A 23,014-nucleotide genomic window follows, 5' to 3' on the forward strand; every position below is an offset into this window, starting at 1 on the left:
GCCGCTTTTAATAAACATTAATAGGAGCCACTGCCAGCCTGTGGATAAGGGAAACTAATGAGAAACTGCCATCCAAAATCTGAACAGCAAAAACAAAACCAAGCAAAACCAAGAAATCCAAAACAAAACCAAAAAAGAACAACTCAAACAATCTGTGCTCACAAGAAGACGCATAGAAAAACACCGAGATGTAACTTTGATTTGATGACTGGATTTATCAGTCACATGACTGACATGCAGTGGGTACTTTGTATTTTTCTACTCTGAAATACAAGTGCAAATCTATGTGATTCTGCACAACTGGGACCAAAAAATTATGAGTGTGAGAAAACGCAGACTCTAAAAGCAAGATGGAATTTAAGCAGGTAAACCCTGTTTCACAGTCATGTCATTCCGGTACAGTTGTACGTGGTACTCGTGTTTCCACCTCTAAGAAATTTCCATTTTTTCGCATCAAAAACTCCAGATATGAAGCTGAAGCTGCTTTCTTCGCCAACCTGAAGCTGTCTGATTTCAACATCATTGACACCCTTGGAGTTGGAGGTTTCGGACGAGTAGAGCTGGTAGGTGATTGCTCTTTAAATGCTTTTGAGAGTCCTGTCTTCCTTTTTAATTTTTTCTCCTAGATTAAGATTTCTCTTTTCTTCTCTCTCTAATCATTAATTACTATTGTTCCTAAATTGGTACCAAATACTCTCATTTCAGCACAACAGAGTTTGCAACAAAGTGAACTATGTTATGTAATCAGTAAATGAAAAATAAAATAAACACCAACTTACTTTTTAGAAAACCTCTGCATATTAAATGAAAGGTAAACACATTTACTTAATGAGGAGTCATAAAGCACTTATTACCCGCTGATTTTCTGTGATCTTTATTTACTTCCTTAGGTCTGAGCAGTGCTCACTAACTTAATTATGCACTCTATCTATAATCACAATAACTAAAATGTAAATTTAAATATATATAAAGGGAGATGAGGTATATTTACATGTATTCTATATCTATGTATATAACATATAATTCTCACCACTGCTTTAAAAATTAAGTGAATGGTGTTGTAGTTATTCTACAGTGATTCTGTAGTTACAAGCACCTATTTAGATTATAGTACATATATATACACACATATATATATAACTGTATTAGATAATATGGTATGAATATTTTATATAATTTATTTCACACACATGTTTATTTGTGTGTATACACACACAGCTAAGTGAAGATGAAGAAGACATTTTGGCACAAGTTCATACATTAAACACATGGCATCAATATGGTGTAAACCAAATGAAAGCATGTTCTATTGTGCCTTTGTTTAAAATATAAATTTAAAAACTGACATATTGCAACAAAAATTAGAAAAAAATGTATTCTTGTGACTGAGTTGCTGCATTCCAGACTGTGTGGATAAAAACCGTATTTGAGAATGTAGATTAATGTCCACCTCTCCTGAATATGGAGGAGTCCCTGATATCAGACACCAGTACAGTACGTTAGGAACTCCCTGAGACTGTGTACAGTTCAGTAGTTACTATTGCCATCAGACAGTAGGAGAAATCCCCTTCCATAAAAGTAGATTGACCTAGCACTATTTTTGTATTTGTCCATTTGTGCTGTAGTTGGGATTTTTGACTTTGATGGGCAGAATGATGTTATTTACTTAAATATTAGACAAGAAGGGTTTAGAGCCGTAAAGTGTTTCACTGAGTTTGTGTTATGCTTCCCTTAACACTGGCTGGAGATACTATAGTAATACTACTGCTGACTTGATTCCTGACTTCATTGTGTGCCTCTGGGGATCTAAGTATTGAATGTTTTCAATTACAGGAGTAAGAATCAAGTAAGGGCTTAGAAAAACCTCTTGCTTTTCTGAATCCTGCCAATTAATGCAGTCTTAGATTTATTTTTCAAGAACATTGATTTTGTGATGAAATATAACTTCACATAGTTAATGAAGATTTAATGACAGTGTTATACATGAACAGCTTTGCACTGGGAGTGTTGGGACACAGAAACAGCACAGAGTGTAGAGCTCCTAGCCATGAAGGATTTATTGTCTGCTATGTTTATGTACATAGTTGTATGTGTCTAAACCCCTCTCTCTATGAAGCAGTATAAAGGACAGAATTCCCTAGAGATTAATTTTATGGCTGTTACAGTTTCTTAAAATTATTTTTTTAAGGATTGTGGACAATAAAATTGCTGTTTTAGTTGACCGAAAAAATCAACATTATAACTTTGTGGTCTCCTAGAGAGGTCTGATAACTTCAAATTGGGAACCTTTAAGTTACCAGTGAGATATTTTATGAAATATAGGAATTTACTTAGGATTTTTGAAATACTGGAAATCACTTAAAGGCACTGAAACCACTTCAAGATGCATAATCAAATGCCAAGCTGATAGTGGAAAACTTCTAGAAAATTCCCTCAGAAATGTGAGGAGGCACAAACAACCGCAAAATTAAGGAAGGGTCAAAGTGGGCATATTAAAGGTAATGCAGTTTAAAAAGACAAAATATGTATGTGTTTGTAGGCATGTGTGTGTTTGAGTACATACATGTTTATATATAATCTTCATCCCAGGAGTGATAATCAAAGGCAGTTCAGCAATTTTCTTCTCATGGACGTGATATTTTACACGTCTACACAAATGTTTTTAGACTAATGGAAATCATAGCCTCAAGGATTAACTTAGGTTGGAGCTGTAGCCTGGTTTGAAAAACTTTAGATGTATTCCTGAATGATAAACCCATAATGGATTATAAAGTATAACTAGTACATCATGGGTAGAGGTGCATGTCTTTAACCTCTGAAGTGACATCATCTTGCGTGATCTTGCACTTCCCAAACACACTAGGGGATTATCCTAATACCCAAATTGTCTTCACTGTTCGATGTGGACTACCCATTTAAAGTGATCACTATTATTACCCCAGAATCCATTGCCCCCAGTTCTTGCCGCTTACTAACTGCCCAATAAGATTAATTACTGGGTATGAAAAATATTCTTTTCTGTGATGGTTCATTTCTACATGTATTCAGTGATGCCAGAATTGGGAGTTTGGCTTCAACACTTTGACTGTAATTACACATACTGTTGTCATAGCAGACAGCGAATCTCCATGAGGACAGTGGTGACTGCCCAGGAGGTAGCAGTGTCCTGTTAGAGTAGGACTCACCCCTTCAGAGGTAGGAGGAGGGTCTAGGCAGAGCCCAGTTCTGTTGTGATTACGAAAGTTTTCCTTTCACTCCCCTCTACAAATGGTGCATGCGAGATAATTTTATCAGTACTATAGAGTGCTATCTTTATGCAATATAACCTTCACATGAACTCATTTATGTATGTTTTACATATACACGGTACTGAACATGTTAATACCAAGTATATAATACTTATACGTTGAACCTACCAATTCTTTGTTCAGTAGCAATGTTGATCAGGTAAATGACATTATTAAAATTACCACAGTTACACTTTAATTTTATAATTCTATTTTAAAAAATTTTCCCAGGTGTTGATTATAAGATGATAAACTACTGAATTGGGTATGAAGAATTAAGAAATTTGAATTTGTGAACCCCATTTCCTGTTAGAACTAAGTTAGGAGTGTAGTTTTATTATCATTTGATATACAGATCATGTTCATGTTATTTGCTTAATGTAATACCATTCAAACACTTCTTAGCATTTCTTAATTTTTATCATTTATGTCAACTTAGATGAATTTAGATGCAGGGGTATTTTTCAGGCAGAAGAATTGCTAAAATAATTTATTGCCAACTTTTAGAGATGAGATAATTTTGGAACATAATAGAAACTTAAATATTTGTTCAATGATGAGACCAGAAGCTTGAAGTGAAGGTCTCATAGGAATGGGAGTTCTGTTCTTAAGTTATTCAGTCTATTTCATAAATACTTTTAGCATAAGTGATTTCAACTAGTTTAATATCAGACATGTCTTGTTCACACCCATTACCTTTGGGAAGTCATTTATACTGCTTTCCTTTCTGTGATCTGGTATATACCGTATTTTCTGCACATATTTTTATTTTGAAGAACCGCTTTCTAACTTATTCAGTGCTACCTGTTTACAGAATATTTTCCAGAAGACCACACTCCATTTATAACAGCACCTTCAGCTAAAGAACTCAGCTTTTTTAAAATATATGATTTACTCATTAAAGCTATGAACAATGCTGTAAGACATCTAGGTAATCCTCTTAATTTACAAGATGTGACTGTAAAATAAGGAGATGGATTTTATAAATCACAAGTGAAAGTTAGTCCCATTGCTTTATGGTCACATTCTGAATTTACTCTCCTTTGCTCTTGTCAGAGAGGTGCTTGCTTTTCAGAGTAGATTGGTACAAGTCAAACTTTTTAATCTAGCAATGCTATGGAGTGGTTGCTTTAAATAATAAATATGTAATCTATTTATTCAGCAATTCAATGCCTCATATACCAGAGCACCATACCTGGATAAAATATAGGAAGAATGATATGGAAAACATAATCTCTGTCTTCTTGGATTATATTCTTTCTACACAATTTATTATGTATTTATGTAGTGAGCTCTCTGCTGGGATATACACAGTTTAACAGAAAATAGCCACTGCCTCTAGGGACTCACAGTCTACTAGGAGGGACAATCATGCAAACTAATAAGTAAACCCATAATCAGAGTATGAGCAGCACGTGCTCAGTGCATGGCGGAGCAAGACTTCTTAGAGGAGGGGTAGCATTTCTAAGACAGAGGGATCAACATTAAGGCGTTGCCATAAATAACCTCAAGCCTTATGGTCTGCTCTCGTAAAATGAAACTACTGCAGGATAGTTTGTTAATAAACTGATATTAATAATGTTTATTAATAAATTGGTATTACTTTCTTACTAAAATAATCGAGCTTTTCATTTGAACCCAGCTTTACAATCTTCAAATGGCTCTCATATCCAGTATATAATTTTGCCTTTAGGAGGCATAAGCCACATTTCACAGGAAAGAAGTCATGAATAATGTGTATAAGTGACCTAAGATCACACGGTCACTGAAAGAGCTGTTGTTATTGCCCAGAACTACTGATTTTTAAACTAGACTTTTTCTTTTTTTTTTTTATCATTCTGACTACTAAAAATATTTATATTCTTATCACCACCAATAACAGCCACCATTATCAAATCAGACAAGTGTCACTTCATTATCATAGGTACACCTTTGTTTTTTTTAAAAAAAGTCTTCTAGCATTCAAGAACCTGTCTTAGACATAAATATGGAATAGATGCCATGATTATCTGCTATTCACCTCTTCTTCTATCGAACCTTCAGAGACTCTTTTTTCTGTTTTCTCTTTTGCGGCTCCTAGTTGAGTGTTAAAATATCTGTGGAGGAAAAAATAAAGATCAGACAGTATCACGTGGTAGCTAAAAGCGAGAGCTCTGGAATCAGACTGTCTGGATTGAGATCGTACCAGCTGTGTGTGATTAGTCATTTACTTAAACCTCCTGAGCCTCAGTTTCCTCATCTCTAAAAGGAGGATAATAATAGGCTGTGTGCCTCATGCATTGCAAAGATTAAATGAGTTAAAGTCCCAAAATAGTGCCTCACGTATCATAGGTCAGTAAGTGTTGGCAGTGTTGTTATTATTATTAAAATATTCTAATGATAACTATCTATCAATCATTTTCAGCTCTACCCATAGAAAAGGAAGGGAATGAAATATTTTACTCTTTTTTCTCCCATTGTTAGGCCAAGTGCTGAGAATACAAGCATTTCTCCAATGCATGAGCGAGTCTAAGGTGTTCAAATGACCTTCAGTGATAGCTTCTATTAAATTCCCCCAAACCACTAAAGCTCCTTACTTTCTGATCTGTCATGAGTAGAGATGGGAAACAATTTTCAGTCTTCCTCACACTAAACCTTTGTGTACCTGAAGTAGTCTGCTCTTATTTATCCATTTCTCTTCTAAATTGTAAAGCCCCACCTCTTTACCTCTCAACAGGAAATCGTTTTTGGTGCAAACTGCTAAATCATATCCAGTTTCTCCACAATCTTCTTACACCATGGCACCCTGATTGGGCATAATAAGGGTCTGGCTCTTGCCAAATGGAGGACAAAGGTCATTTCTCCTGTGCCACAATCCCACGATCGGATTGCCCAGGAGGGGGCAATGTGGTAGCAAGTTGTAAGAATTCTGCCACACTCACAATCACATCTGTGTGGCAGGGTCTGTGCGCTGTAGATATGGGCATCCATACCACTCTCATGGCATTTTTGCCAGCTGCTTGGTCACTGTGTGTCACATGCAAGTGACGTGGAAGGCTATGCAAACCACCCAAAAAAAAAAAAAAAAGGGACTAAGTAAGAGATGATTAAGCAAGAAATTAGGTAGGTGATAAACCTATTGCTCAGTCATAGAGTTTTGTTTCGTCATTATGAAAGGGGAAAGCCAAAGGGAAACCCCAGGTGAGACGAAAACACTTCAAGAGCTTCTTACTGCCAAGCCACATGACAGTGAAATAGAATAGCTGTGGGATCGCTGGACAGCACTGCCATTTGTGCCCACTGTGATTTATGCTGCAGAGGATGCCTGGGAAACCCTGCCATCCTAAGGCCTTGTGTCCTCTGTAACCAAGGTGAATAAGGACTCTGTGCTGGTTGAAAACTCAAAATTGCCTCATTTTAACATAGCCTTTTCTCTAGAAATACCCTACTTGGATTATTATTAAATATGTCATCCTCATTTATATTTATTCTTCAAAAGAATGAAAACTGACACAAATTAGTAATTGTGATAGTGTTGATTTCTGAGAAAATAAGTTTTTCAGATAGCTAATAAAAATCCAATTTGATAAATGCTAATTGAACATAATAGGTGCAGTCACAATACAGGCATTCCTCAGAGAGATTGCGGGTTCAATTCCAGACCACTGCGATAAAGCAAGTATCACAATAAAGCAAGTCACATCAATTTTTTGGTTTCCCAATGCATATGACAGTTATGTATACACTATACTATAGTCTATAAAGCATGCAAGAGCATTATGTCTAAAAAAACAATGTACATACCTTAATCAAAAAATACTTTATTGCTATAAAATGCTATCATCTGAGTCTTCAGTGAGTAGTAACATCAAAGATCACTGATCACAGATTATTATAGCAAATATAATAATAATGAACAAGTTTGAAATACTGTGAGAATTACTAAAATGTGACACAGAGACACGATGTGAGCAAATGCTGTTGGAAAAATGATATCGACAGACTTCCTCGATTCAGGGTTGCCACAAACCTTCAATTTGTTAAAAATGCAGTATCTGCAAAGTGTGATAAAAAAAAATGAAGCACAATAAAATGAAGTATGCCTGTATACTGCAACTTCTAAAACATCTAACCACAAGATAGTTTCTAAGCAGAAATCACAGGTAATAAAATTTATCTCTGCTTTGACATATACAAATAAGGTAAAATATGCATGAATTCATCTTGTTACTATAAATTTTATTCTCTTTAGTACACTGATAGCTGTAATACAATTTAGACTAAATGAATGACAACAAATAGAACAGTCACACGCTTATACATCTTTTGAAATTATAAGAATTTTATACACTAGCCATCTATTGAAATGAACATTTTTCTTTAAAAGTGTTTGAAATTAGTGTTCTATAGTAAAGTAAAATGTTAGCATTTCCTCCTCTAAACCTTCATGTTTTTCTAGAAAGATCAATCCACAGTTGGCCCTCAATATTCACAGGTTCCCCTTCCATGAATTCATCCAACCTCAGATTGAAAATATTCAATAAGGTCTCAAAAAACAAAACTTGAATTTGACACACACCAGAAACAATTTACATAGCATTTACATTGTATTTACAACTATTTATATATTACCTACGCTGTATTTATACCTATTTACATAGCATTTTCATTGTATTTATTAGGTATTATAAGCAATCTAAGGATGATTTAAAGTATACAGGAGGGTGTATTTAGGTTATATGCAAATATTATGCCATTTTATATGAGGGACTTGAGCATCTAAGGATTTTGGTATCCACAGGGAAGACTGGAGTCAATCCCTCAAGGATACTAAGGGACAACTGTAAATCTAGAAGGCACTGGACATGTCTTTCCATGGCTTAAGATAAGTTTTGGATGAACTGTTTTATCACCACTTAACAGTTTGGTCACTCACCTTTTTGTTTTCTGTGACATAAATTTGATTTTTTTTTAATCCAGTGAATTTATGGTCACGTCACATTCAGTAAAAGTTCATCTATTAAAAAAATTCCTAAATATTTTTTGTGGGATATAGCAATATCATGTGTGATTCGTGCCCTCAAAGAACATCTTGCCTTCTCCTAAGTAAGAAGATAAGATCAATACATATGAAAAATAGCAAATGAAATCCTTTAGTATTGCATTAAATTCTAAATCATGAAGAAGGGTTCTCAGCATTTCAAAAAGAGAGCATTTGGAGCTGATGCTCTAGCGAGGCCCTGAGAAGACACAGAACTTGAGCCAGGGCTTAGAGAATAGGTTGGGATTTAAACGAACAGATGTGAAAAGGCCATTTGGGGGAAAGGCCATTCCAGGAAAAGGTTACAACACAGAAGGCCACGTGTTTTCACAGGACACCAAAGCAAGTGGCCTGACTAGAGGTTGTGTGAGGGAACAGTGAGAAATACTAGATAACCAACTGATAGGGTATAAACTGTATAATATTCTTAAAGGATATTTATTTTACTTTTTTTTTATAAAGGAATTCCTTTATTTATTTATTTATTTATTTACTTTTGGCTGTGTTGGGTCTTCGTTTCTGTGCGAGGGCTTTCTCTAGTTGCGGCAAGCGGGGGCCACTCTTCATCGCGGTGCGCGGGCCTCTCACTGTCGCGGCCTCTCTTGTTGCGGAGCACAGGCTCCAGACGCGCAGGCTCAGCAATTGTGGCTCACGGGCCCAGCTGCTCCGCGGCATGTGGGATCTTCCCAAACCAGGGCTCGAACCCGTGTCCCCTGCAATGGCAGGCAGACTCTCAACCACTGCACCACCAGGGAAGCCCCTGTATTATATTCTTAAAGGAGATTAGACTTCAAGGCATTGGGCATTTTGGGGCATTAGGTCCAGTGAAGAACGCAAATAAACACAGACTCAGCTCTCAACTTCCACCCATGAAATAAAAGAATACACTATAAGGTGACTAGATGGGCTATTTTTAGGTGGCAGTGCTCCCAAAAATAAATGTCATAATTTCTCTTCTGAATAAGGTAGTTTACTTTGTGCCAAGATGTATTCCTCGTCCCTGAAAATTTTATGTAAACACTTTCAAAGAGAGATCCCTTCCCTGAAAGAGAAAAACAGTCTCCTTGTGTATGTTAGTAATGTTGAAAATAGCCATGTCCTCTTAAATAAAATGAAATGATTTATCTTGCTTTCTAGAAATAAATATAAAAAAGATGATTCTGAATGTTTCACTGTAGCTCATCAGCTGTATACATTTAATTTATTGCTAATTCATATTCTGTCCTTCATATTAACACCCCCCATTGCGCTGACATATACCATATATTAGGCTAAACACTGGGCTAAGAAATCAGGAGATTTTGTGGGCCAGATGGCTTGGTACTTAGCCCCAGCTTCAGTTAACTGCCTTGCAAATTCACAGTAAGAGTGGGGAGATCATCAATACCCCAAAAGTAACAAGCTAAACCAATGGGAACCACTGTCTGGTCATGGCTACAATCTCAGATTCTACTTTCATGAACAAAGCAGTTTCAATGTTTAATGCGACTGTTTTTCATAAATAAGTTAGCATAAGCAAAAAGCCAGTAAACACATGTTGAACTGGCTTAACTACATGTGAAGTACGAAATCTTGTGAAAATTTTGAAGTAGAAAAACAGCAGAGAAGTTATACTTTTTTTAATATCAGAAAGGGTGAAGTTTGAATATAGCATATATTAGGACATTAAGATCTGATTATAAGCCATTTGATTAAAAGTCTTCCAGTAACAGTTTAAAAAAATTATAAAGTTATTTATGTCTAACATCTCAAAAGTCTGATTAGAATGCAAAACCTCTCATAAATTAATCTGATCACATCTCAGAGTTGAATTTTGCCATATATTATTCTCTCTATATCATTTAAACTCATTTTAGATCTTCACTGCGTCAATAAATGAAAGAAGTTGAAGTGTCAACTTACGATACTCAACTCCATCTATGTGAAGTTTTAAGTTATAAGTGTGTTTTTACGTATTAGAATAAGTTGAATTATGTGAAATATTCAACAGTTTAAAACTATTTCATGTAGTATTTCTTTATATGAGGGAGATTATGCATAGAAATTAAATCTTAAGGGAAAGAAACTATTTGATTATGAAGGAAAACAATTTAAAGTGCATCATAGGTAATAAAATCAATTTTAGTATCCCTACAAAATGAAATAAGGTTTATTTAATACAAGTACTGTAGGGAAGAGAAATGGTGTGTTTAAATTTCAACATTTCAGGAAACAATCTTGAATCAATGTAGGTAGCCCTTTGAGTCAAAATGTATCAGTGCTAATTCCCTATTAAGGGAAATCACAAGTGCTCTTTCCTTTGCAAATGATTTCTATAAAATAGTCCAAACTTTTGTTCACGTTGTAATTAAAAACAGAAAAGTATGAAGTTCTTTTTCTTATCTTCCTCTGAACTAAAAGTTAAATGTCTTTTTAAAAAATTAAAATGAAAACTATTTCCTCTATGAAAATTGCTTCACATGTTTTTAACTCAATTTGAATTTAAAAATACAGATATTTCCTTATGTTTCTTATCACTAGCTGTAAAACTGAATTTTAGGTCTAAAGGCAAGTTACAGAGAAAATGGCGTTACAGACATTTTGATAAGAAGTTGAGGTGACCCTGGGAAGGAAAACAAGGATGAAAAGCAGAGAGACTGTCTCTTGATTATCACTTGTGCAAATGGCAAGTGGGATCAAATGAAAAAGAACAGATGATAAAATAAATTTTAAAAAGCTACTTCTTCTAGGTTCTTTGTTCTGAAATTGATATACCTCACCATTAATATAGATAACTTAGTGGTTATCTATGAAATAAATTTTACACATAAAGTCTTAACTATAAAATCGTACAGCAGGGCCATGCCTCCGTGCTCATGGCTGAATAGTTTCCCAACTCTGACATCCGTATTCAACTCATGGTCCATCCTTTGCATTCTCTGTGTCATTTGGACATGCATCATGCAGATGGTGACAAGTTCCCTATGTTCCTCCCTGTGTATCCTATGGAACAAACCAGATGCCATGGTTCTTTTTTAAGTTTTAGATATTGACTAAGGAAAAGAAATCTGTGATATTATTGTGTAATGAAGAGAGACAGGTAAATAATAAAACTGTGGATAACTAGTGAGAAAACAGGTTTTAACAACAGATTGAAAACAGAAGTTTTAAATTAAGATTATGGTTAATGTTTCCTGAACTTTATAGTACTATTACATAGAGAAAAGTAATTCTCACATAAGAATTCTTTTTTTCTGGTTAGGAAATGTTGAGGAGTACAGTCCAATACTACTTTGTAGAATAGAAGCTTTCTGTGCCCTTAAAAAATTTCACTTTCTCTCAGTAATGTAGTAAGTTGGCTCCTCCTGAATAGTTGGACACATTAGTATGTCATGTCCAAAAAAGTTATTTGCATCAGAGCAATAACACTGCTTTTTCTTTCTCTTTGAAAGAAAAACTTCCTTAAATTCAGACATTAATTTTTCCTATTCCTTCTGTTTCATTCGGGTGGTTGGAACAACTAATTTAAAACCAGATTTAATTATGAATTGTAACAGTAAAATACTATTTATAAGTATCCATTTTAATTAGCATTCCCACATATCTTGGAAGTCATGGTAATAATGATAATTCTTACATAGCACTTTTTAATTTTCAAAGCACTTTCACATACACTATCTGATTTGGTCTTACAATATCTGTGACTATAAAATAATGTGGTTTTATTCTCGTAAGTGAGGAAAATGAGGCTCCAGATATTATGAACTTGGGTATGATTGTAGTTTGTACATTATTAAAATAATAAGAGACGTTACCCAGCAAATATGTATTATTTTGACTAGATAAGTTTTAAGAATTTTGTGATAGTTACGTACATTTTGCTTAAAATGACCCATGATCCCACCATTTTTTTGGACATGAGGACTTCTTTAAATTTAGGACTTTTAATAAATAGCAAATAGAGGAGTCATAAAAAAGAATAAAATTTTTTATAAAAATGTTAATAGTTTACAGAAACTAGAGTAAAAATGAAATATACTTTTGATTAATCGGGAACTTTTATTGAAGGGGTAAAGATAAGCATAGAAAGAAAAACATTTCTGACATTTAGTTCCTTAAAATGTAAATTAAAAATATACCTATCTCACAATCAATAAAGACAAGAACTAAAAAATATAGATACACATATTTTCTGGCTTTTTCTTATTTTAAAATTCCTTAAAAGCTTTGTTGAGGTATAATCTACTTACCACAGAATTGTACAATCACTACCACAATCCAGTTTTAGAACATTTCCATCACTTTAATAGAATCCTTGTGGCCCATTTGCAAATACTCTCCATTCCTACCCTCAGCTCCAGCAACTACTAATTTACTCTCTCTCTAAAGATTAGCCTTTTTTACTGCATGTTTTCTTACACTAAAACTTTGTTTTACACTAAATATTTTTATTTTCTACATGTATAATTGTAAATTTAGTTCAATGTGGATCTGAATATAAAGGTGTTTAATACACAGCAACTTCATGCCTTTTTTCTTTTTGAAGTTTATGGTGATTTTATGGCTCCTTTATACCCTACTTCAGCTTTGTTACTGTACCCAACTGCTACAGAACAGAGCTGTTTAAGTTGTTTCCTGAACATGGAGTTTGAGGCCAGTATCTGATAGGCTGTGAAGCATTGTCTGGCAATAGGGGAGTATTGCAAAATGATGGAGACAGAACAACCTAGTGTTTATGCATGTCTAGAGGGTCTAATAGTTGGCTTGCTGGTTTACTTGGTTGTTAAAGTTTTATTATGGGTCTTTTGCCTCTTTTGGTGAATCTGGTTGAGAACTGTAACCAGAGTAGAGAAAAGCATACTCCCACAGTTTGGCACAGTTTATCTTATAGAATAGGACCTATACATTTTTCTCAGTCTAGGGTTTTCTTTCTCTTTCTTTCCTTCCCTTCCTTCCTTTATTCCCTCCCTCCCCCCGCCTGCCTGCCTGCCTTCCTTCCTTCCTTCCTTCCTCCCTCCCTCCTTCTTTCCATCTTCACTTATAGACCTTTTCTTTTCACTATAGACCTTGTCATGAATTCCGTAAATTACCTCAATTTGGATTAAATGTGAGCTACTTAAATTTTACAATACAGACCATGGCCACATTGTTCCTGGGTTACTTAGAAATCTATTTCCTCCCTGTTTAAAGACAGCCCAAAATAAAGAAATGATTGTATGCCATCCCATGTAACATAGATTGCCTGACGAAATCGTGTGCTGGTTTGTTTAGAGAAAATATTTGCCATTCCTATTTTGCTGTTGTCCAGCTATTACAATTAGGATGACTCTGCCTAGATTTCCTTATGCCTTGGAGTCTGTTTTAATGCTCTTCTTGGGAAAGCTACTACTATTTCTATCCAATGCATGTTCTTTGACAATTAGTAACACAGAAAATACAACAGTTAAGAAGCAGATCCCCTTTACGTGTTGGGGTTGAGAGAACAGAGCAAATAAAACCTCCACATCCCAGGAGAATATGCATGTGCTGTAAACTCAGGGTCATGCTTCCAGAGTGAATCATCATGCTTCCTTATGCTACCTTTGTGTTACTCGGGTAATTCCCCCTTTATCCTTTGGCCCAAGCTATTGCCACAGGTTTGTTGGGCTGTTTCCATAAGGTTAAATATAATTAACATGCTTTCAAAATGCATATTTATTATGTCAAATTTCAGGTTCATAGAACCTTCCGGCTGGAAGGAACCCTTAGATGTAATTTAGTTTGGTCCTTCATTTTCTGAGAGGTGGCCTGAGGCTCAGTAAGATTATATGACTGAACATAAACCTATTAGTGAAAGATCTAGGACTAGAACCCAGGTTTCCTGTGTAAGCTTTTCTTTTCTTTTCTTGAAAAATAGTTGATGTACAATATTATGTTAGTTTCAGGTATACTACATAGTGATTTGATATTTGCATACATTATGAAATGATCACTGCAGTTAAGCCTAGTAATCATCTGTCCCCATACAGTTATTACAATATTATTGACCATGTTCCTTATGCTGTATGTTACATCCCTCTGACTTACTTATTTTATAACTGGATGTTTGTACCTCTTCATCCCCTTCACCTATTTTACCACCCCCACTTACTTCCCCTCTGGCAACCACACATTTGTTTTCTGTGTCTATGAGTCTCTTTTCATTTAGTTTTGTTTGTTTGGTTTGCTTTTAGATTCCACATATAAGTGAGATCATATAGTATTTCTCTTTCTCTGTCTGACATTTCACTTAGCATACTACCCTCTAGATCCATCCATGTTGTTGCAAATGGCAAGATTTCATTTTTTTATGGCTGAGTAATATTTTATTTTATATAAAACACACACACACCACATCTTCTTTATCCATTTGTCTATTGATGGGCAGTTAGGTTGCTTCCATATCTTGACTATTGTACATAATGCTGCTATGAACATTGGGATGTATATATCTTTTGGAATTAGTGTTTGGGCATTTTTTGAGTAAATACCCAGAAGTGAAATTGCTGGATCATATGGCAGTTCTATTTTTAATTTTTTATAGGAACCTCCATACTCTTTCCACAGCGGCTATATATACCAATTTACAATCCCACCAACAGTGCATGAGGGTTCCCTTTTCTCCACATCCTCACCAACATTTGTTATTTGTTGTATCTTTGATGATAGCCATTCTGACAGGTGTGAGGTGGATTTTCATTGTGGTTTTGATTTGCATCTCCTTGATGATTAGTGATGTTGAGCATCTTTTCAAGTGTCTGTTGGCCATCTGTATGTCTTCTTTGGACAAATATCTATTCAGTTCCTCTGCCCATTTTTTAATTGGATTGTTTGGCGCTTTTTTGATGTTGAGTTGTATGGTTTCTTTGTATATTTTGGATATTAACTCCTTATTGATGTGATGTTTGCAAATATTTCTCCCATTCAATAGGCCAACTTTTTGTTTTGTTGAAGTTTCCTTCACTGTGCAACAGATTTTTGGTTTGGTATAGCCAATTTGTTTATTTTTGCTTTTGTTTCCATTCCCTGAGGAGACATATTGAGAAATATATTGCTAACACTGATGTCAAAGAGCCTACTCCCTATATTTTCTTCTAGGAGTTTTATAGTTTCAGGACTCATATTTAAGTCTTTATTTTGAGTTTATTTTTTGTATATGGTATGAGAAAGTTGTCAGTTTGATTCTTTTGCGTGTAGCTGTTTAGTATTTCCAGCACCATTTATTGGAAAGCCTATCTTTTCCCCAATGTATATCCTTGCTTCTTTTGTTGTAGATCAATTGACCATATAAGCATGGGTTCATTTCTGGACATTCTATTCTGTTCCATTGATCTCTGTGTCTGTTTTTGTGCCAGTACCTACTGTTTTGATTACTGTAGCTTTGCAGTATAGTTTGAAATCAGAGCGCATGATCCCCCCCTGCAAGTTTGTTCTTCTTTCTCAAGATTGTCTTGGTTACTCAGGGTCTTTTTTGTTTCCATACAAATTTTAGTATTGTTTGTTCTAGTTCTGTGAAAAATGCCTTTTGCTAGGGATTGCATTGAACCTGTAGATTGCCTTGGGTAGTACGAGTATTTTAACAACATTGATTCTTCCAATTCATGAGCGTGGAATAGCTTTCTAATTGTTTTTGTCATCTTCAATTTCTTTCATTAATGTCTTCTAGTTTTCAGGGTACAATTATTTACCTCTTTGGTTAGATTTATTCCTAGGTATTTTTTCGATGCAGTTATAAATGGGTTTTCTTAATTTATCTTTCTGATAGTTCTGATATCTGAACTATCAGATAGTGTATAGAAATCCAACAGATTCCTGTATATTAATTTTGTATTGTGAAACTTTACCAAATTCATTTACAAGTTTTAATAGTTTTTTTGGTGATGTCTTTAGGATTTTCTATATATAATATCATGTCATCTGCAAACAGTGACAGTTTTACTGCTTCTTTTCCGTTTGGATTCCTTTTATTTCTTTTTCTTGCCTGACTGCTATAGCTAGGACTTTCAGTACTATGTTTAATAAAAGTGGTGAGAGTGGGCATCCTTGTCTTGTTCCTAACCTTAAAGAAAATGCTTTTAGCGTTTCACTGTTGGATATGATGTTGGCTGTGGCTATGTCATGTATGGCCTTTATTATATTGTGGTATTTTTCCACTATTCCCACTTTGCTGAGAGTTTTCATTATATATCAATGTTGAATTTTGTCGCAAGATTTTTTTGCGTCTATTGAGATGATATTTTTCAATTTGTTAATGTGGAGTATCATACTGATTGACTTGCAGACATTAACCATCCTTGCATCCTTGGGATCAATCCCATTTGATAATGGTTTATGATCATTCTAATGTACTGCTGAGTTTGGTTTGCTAATATTTTTGTTGAGGGTTTTTGCATCTATATTCACCAGTGATATTTAGCCTGTAATTTTCTTTTATTGTGGTATCTTTTTCTGGTTTTGGTATCAGGGTGATGCTGGCCCGGTAGAATGAGTTCTGAAACATTTTTTTCTCTTTAATTTTTGGCAGTAGTTTGAAAAATATAGGTATTAAGTCTTATTTAAACGTCTTCTAGAATTCACCTCTAAAGCCATCTGGTCCTGGACTCATGTTTGTTGGGAGTTATTTATTATTATTATTATTATTACTACTACTACTATTATTATTATTGATTCAACTTCATTACTGGTATTGTTTGATCACATTTTCTATTTCTTCCTGATTCAGTTTGGGGATATTGTATCTTTCTAGGGATTTATCCATTTCTACTAGATTGTCCATTTTATTACCATATAATTGTTCATAGTAATCTCTTATGACCCTTTGTGTTTCTGCAGTGTTGCTTGTAACCTCTCCTCTTTAATTTCTGACTTTATTTTTGGGCTCTCTGTTTAACTTGATAAGTCTTGCTCACAGTTTACCTTTTAAAAGAACCAGCTCTTAGTTTCATTGATAGTTTCTTTTTTTGTCTCTATTTTATTTATTTCTGCCCTCATATGTATTTTTTTTTTCCCTTCTACTAACTTTTGGATTTGTTTGTTTTTCTTTTTCTAGTTCCTTTCAGTATAAGGTTACATGTTTTTATTTGAGATTTTTTCTTGTTTCCTGAGGTAGGCTTGTATGACTTTAAACTTTACCCTAGAAATGCTTTTATGCATCCCATAGATTTTGGATTGTTGTTTTTCCATTCTTATTTGCTTCCAGGTATCTTTTTTATTTCCTCTTTACTTTCTTTAGTGACCCAATGGTTGTTTAGTAGCATGTTTTTTAGACTCCACATGTTTGTGTTTCTTGCAGTTATTTTCTTTCAGTTAACTTCTAGTTTCACACCATTGTGGTTAGAAAAGATGCTTGATATGATTTCAGTCTTCTTAAATTTATTGAGACTTGTTTGGGGGCCTAGGATGTAATCTATCCTGGATATTTGTTCCATGTGCACTTGAAAAGAACATGTATTTTGCTGTTTTTGGAAGAAATGTTGTATATATTAAGTCCATATGGTCTAATATGTCATTTAAGGCCAGTGTTTCCTTACTGATTTTCTGTCTGATCTGTCCATTGATATAAGTTGGGTGTTAAAGTTCCCTTCTGTTATTGTATTACTGTCAATTTCTCCCTTTACAGCTGTTAATATTTGCTTAATGTATTTAGGTGCTCCTAAGTTGGGTGTATATATATTTGCAATTGTTGTATCTTCTTTTTGGCTTGATCCCTTTATCATTACATAATGCCCTTCTTTGTCTTGTTATAGTCTTTGTTTTAAAGTATATTTTGTCTGATATTAAGTATTGCTACCCTGGCTTTCTTTTATCTGCATTTGCATGGAATATCTTTTTCAATCCACTCCCTTTCAATCTGTGTGTGTCTTTAGATCTGAAGTGAGTCTTTTGTAGGCAGCATATAAATGGATCTTGGTTTTGTATCCATTCAGCTATTCTATGCCTTTTGATTGGAGCATTTAGTCCATTTACATTTAACGTAATTATTGATAGGTATGTACTTATCGTCATTTTGTTAATTGTTTTCTGGTTGTTTTGTAGTTCTTTTTTGTTCCTCTCTTCTTCTTTTGCTCTTTTACCTTGTGATTTGATGAGAATCTTTACTGTTATGTTTGGATTTTTTTTTCTCTTTTTGTGTGTGTATCTATTACAGGTTTTTTCTTTGTGGCTCCCATGAGGTTCATATATAACAACATATATATTATTATAGTAATATTTTACATTGATGAGCTCAAGGTCAAGCACATTTTAACAACTCTACATTTTTACTTCCCTCTGCCTGTTTAATTTTTTGACGTCATATTTTGTTTCTTTTTTGTGTGTATCCCTTAACTACTTACTGTGAATATAGATAATTTTACTACTTTTGTCTTTTAACCTTCCTGCTAACTTTGTAAGTAGTTGATCTATTGCCTTTACCAGTGAGATTTTTTCTTTTTATAATTTTTATATTTCTAATTATGGCCTTTTCTTTACTGCCTAGAGAAGTTCCTTTAACATTTCTTGTAAAGCTGTTTTTTGTGGTGCTGAACTCTTAGGTTTTGCTTGTCTGTAAAACTCTTTATCTCTTTCAAATCTGAATGATAACCTTGCTGGGTAGAGTATTCGTGGTTGTAGGTTTTTTTCCTTTCATCACTTTAAATATATTGTGCCACTCCCTTTTGGACTGCAAAGTTTCTGCTCAAAAGTCAGCTGATACCTTATGGGATTTCTCTTGTACATAACTATTTTCTTTTTTCTTGATGCTTTTAAGATTCTCTCTTTATCTTTAGCTTTTGCCATTTTAATTATAATGTGTCTTGGTGTGGACCTCTTTGGGTGGATCTTGTTTGGGACTCTGTGCTTTCTGAACCTGGATGTGTGTCCTTCCCTAAGTTGGGGATATTTTTGACTATTATCTCTTCAGGTAAGTTCTCTGTCCCTTTCTCTCTTCTGCTTTTGGGACTCCTATAATGTGAATGTTAGTACACTCAATGTTGTCTCAGAGGCCTCAAACTATCCTTATTTTTTTTAATCCTTTTTTTTCATTTTTCTTTTCAGCTTGGGTGATTTCCACTACTCTGTCTTTTAGATCACTTATCCATTCCTCTGTATCATCTAATCTACCTTTGATTCCTTCTAGTGTATTTTTCATTTCACTTAATGTGTTCTTCAGCTCTGTTTGGTTCTCTTTATATCTTCTAACTCTTTGTTGAAATTCTGTGTTTATCCATTCTTCTCCCAAGTTCAGTGGGCATTTTTATGATCATTATCTTGAACTCTTTACTGGGTAGAGTGCTTATCTGCACTTCATTTAGTTCTTTTTCTTAGGTTTTGTCTTGTTCCTTTGTTCAGAACATATCCCTCTTTCTCCTTATTTTGCCTAAGTCTCTGGTTTTATTTCTGTGTATTAGGTATGTTAATTATATTTTCTGATCTTGGAGAAGTGTCCTTATGTGGGAGATAGCCTACGTGTCCCAGCAGTACACTCCCCTCTGGTTAGCAGAGCTGTATGCTCTAGGGGAGGCCCCTCTGTGGGCCACTTGCACACTCCTGTTGTTGTAGGGCTGACTACAGTGGGTGCGCTGGTAAGCAGGCTTGCCCCACCCAGGCCAGTTGGCTCCAAGGCTATACGTCATGCAGTGGCTGCAGGCCCCACTGGAGGGTAGGCTTCTTGCATAGTTGGTGCTAGTCCACTGGTGGTGGGGCTGAGTCCCCACACAGCAGTATGCATGACCTGGGCCAGAACGGCAGGGTGCATCTTGGGGCAGGTGCCAGCCTGGGGCTGGTGCCGAGTACCCAGCACTAACAGGATAGAGAGAGGATTCCAAAGTCGCACTTGCCAGTGCCTGTGTCCACATGGTAGAATGAGCCCCCTAAAACGGCTGCTGCCAGTGTCTTCATCACCAAGGGTGCTCCTACTTGCCCCCTGCCTCTCCAGAGGCTCTCTAAGATTAGTAAGTGGGTCTGATCCAGGGTCCTTTCAAACTACTGGGACTTGGAGTGTGTGAGATTTTGTGCACACCCTTTAAGAGTGAAGTCTCTGTTTCCTAAAGCCCTCCTGCTCTCCCAAACACAAACCTCACTGGTTTTCAAAGCCAGACGTTATAGGGGCTCATATTGCGGGTGTAGGACCCACAGGCCAGGGAGTCCAATATGGGACTTGGACCCCTCGCTCCTTGGAGAGGACTTCTATGATTGTGATATTCCTCCTATTTGTGAGTTGCTGACCCAAGGGTGTGGGTCCTGACAATATTGCGTTTCTGTCCCTCCTTCCCGTCTCGTGGTAGTTCCTTCTTTATGTCTTTAGTTGTAGAAAATCTTTTCTGCTAGCTTTCAGGTCATTCTCATAGATGGTACCTCTGTAAGTAGTTGTAATTTTGGTGTGTCTGTTAGAGGATGTGAGTCCAGGGTCTTCCTACTCTGCCATCTTGGCCACCTCCCCCTGTATAAGCTTTTCTAAGCTCACTTCATCATCTTTGTTCTATAGTATTAGCTTACCTAAGTGAGTCACCCTTTCCTGTCGTGCATGGAACTGTAATTTGAACTACTTTATAAAGGAATTTTGCATAATAATAGGCCAAGTGATATTGACAGTTCAAACCTTATATTTAATAAATCATTTTAATTACAGTATAGTTCAGAAATCTGTTTTCTTCCAAAATAATGAAAAGATATCTGCAGTGCAAAATAAACTATGAACTGTTAATAAAAAGTTAAATAGACGAATGGACAAACAGATTCTAAGGACCAGCTCCCAGTCATTGGCACTAAGCTAGTTTTAACCTTGCTCTGATCATAACCCTCCTTCCTCGCAAGAGCAAAGAATTAGGTCCAACAGGAGACCAGCCTTTATAAAGCAAGTGCCTGCCCCAGATAAAAGAAAGCATGTATTTAAATACAGCCAGCAATTGTGTCTTCAAAGCTCTTCAAAATGCTGGTGGCATTGCCTCTCACCTTCAGGTCAGTATTATCTGGGCACCAGCTAGAACCTGATAGTTAAGAACATGTCAAAATCTTTGTCAAAAATTCCCACATTAAGATTCACTTTGCTCAAGGATACATTCCTTCAAATGGCAACACAGTGATTCACACTGAAGCAACATTTTACTGTAAATGAAACTTTTTCCAATTTTAATTTCTGATATAGCACATAGCATTACTTATAAAAAATAGAAGAAATATATCGAGTATTAGCATTTTCTCATTCATGTCTCCTTTCTAGAAGTCTTGAGAGTGAAACCAGTATGGTACAAGGGCCAGCAATCTTTTAGATGTAGCTTCTCAAACCTCTACTATTCCCTTGGTAGAACTGAAGTGGATGGGGTGGGAATAGGAATGGGTACAAAGTGGCATTCATCCTGTGGTGGATTATATTTTGAGAAAAGTGCTTTGGCCTGAAGAGACCATTAAACTAAGAAGCACAAAAGAATAAAGGCAACTAACTGAATGTGTTCTCTGTTCCAGACACTGTGTTTGATATATAGGCCCTTTTATTTCATGTTCACAGGTAACCTAAGAGAATTATCCACATATTACAGATGAGGAAACAAAGACAGAGCTTCAGAAATTTGTCCAAGATCACAATCAAAAAAAAAAAGGTTGAGATTTAAACAAAGGTAGTCAAATTTCAAAGCTCACATTCTCAACCAGTGCATTAGCCTGTACATCTAGATGGGGTTAGGATTGTCTGCAAAGACAAACCTGGGAATCATGCCTAAACCAACCAGGCTGGGAAGGATTCCTGAGCAAGAAGAAGAAATGTATTCCTTTCCTCTTCTTTTGCCTTCCTCTGTTCACACTCAACATTTATGTCATATCTCTGGCTGACCTGCTACAAAATCATCATCATCTCAAATTGGCACAAGTGGACTTGGTATAATTAATTTGAGCAATAGGACAAATAAAAAGCAAACTAAATTTCACCTTAAAATTTTTCATGGATTAGTTTTGTGAAAACACTTTCATAATAAAGCATAACAGCTTAGGCTCTCGAAATACAAATTGCTGTAACTTACACTGAGAGTTTATATTGAAAGAAAAAATTATGGCACGTACTTTAAGGAGATGAAAAGTGTGGCTCAGCCCGAACTTGAATAGGTTGCTATCCTATACAGAACTTCTCAAGGTCTTTGCATACATGGAATTCTAATAGAGTGGTTTCCACTGAACCAGAATCCTTTGAGAGAGTCAGACAATAATAAATAGCTATTCTGATTTAAAAGAGACTTAAAAAATTTTTTTCCATGACCAGAGTCATTATTTTTACTTACCATAAAAGTGAGATATGCTAATTGTACAAAAATTGAGCAATTCAAAAAAGTTAAAAAGAGCTAAATCAACTAGAAATCTCCCTAAGAGAAAACCATTGTTAACGTATCAGTGAACACATTTCTTTTTGTCTCTTCATAAATTTATTTTGTATTTAGATGTAGATGGATAACTGTCCCCAAGACCCAGTTGACATTATCCTAGAGATGATGTTATTAATATAGTAGGCTTTTTGGGAATAATATCACATTTTAGTCATTCAAGGAAAAGCAAGGTTAAGAAAACATCTTGTAAATATAACAACTGAAAATTCAGAGCTGTATCACATAGATATTTGGCATGTATATTTCCTGTGAAGCATCAGCATTTAGAAATCTTTTCTTCCTTTTTTATGAATAGTGGCAGTTTTGGAAAGAAGAAAAAGAGCAAATGCTACATACTTGTCATTTATAGCTTCCCTTGTTTT

The 23,014-nt window shown here is 35.3% G+C and overlaps 1 protein-coding gene across 4 annotated transcripts in view; it reads left to right on the plus strand.

Moving 5' to 3' along the window:
- PRKG1 (protein kinase cGMP-dependent 1) overlaps positions 1-23,014 on the plus strand; it is a 1,231,494-nt gene that overhangs the window by 1,183,219 nt on the left and 25,261 nt on the right. For 3 of the 4 annotated variants that reach the window (XM_082423704.1, XM_082423703.1, XM_082423705.1), the window contains one exon: positions 467-563. In XM_082423704.1, the coding sequence (XP_082279830.1) occupies positions 467-563 (97 nt within the window). Of the gene's footprint in view, positions 1-272; positions 366-466; positions 564-23,014 lie in introns of those variants that run through there. The other variant, XM_082423706.1, reaches the window with a different exon arrangement.

The sequence above is a fragment of the Balaenoptera physalus genome (genome assembly GCF_965194825.1).
Source record: "Balaenoptera physalus genome assembly, chromosome: 14".
Lineage (NCBI taxonomy): Eukaryota > Metazoa > Chordata > Mammalia > Artiodactyla > Balaenopteridae > Balaenoptera > Balaenoptera physalus.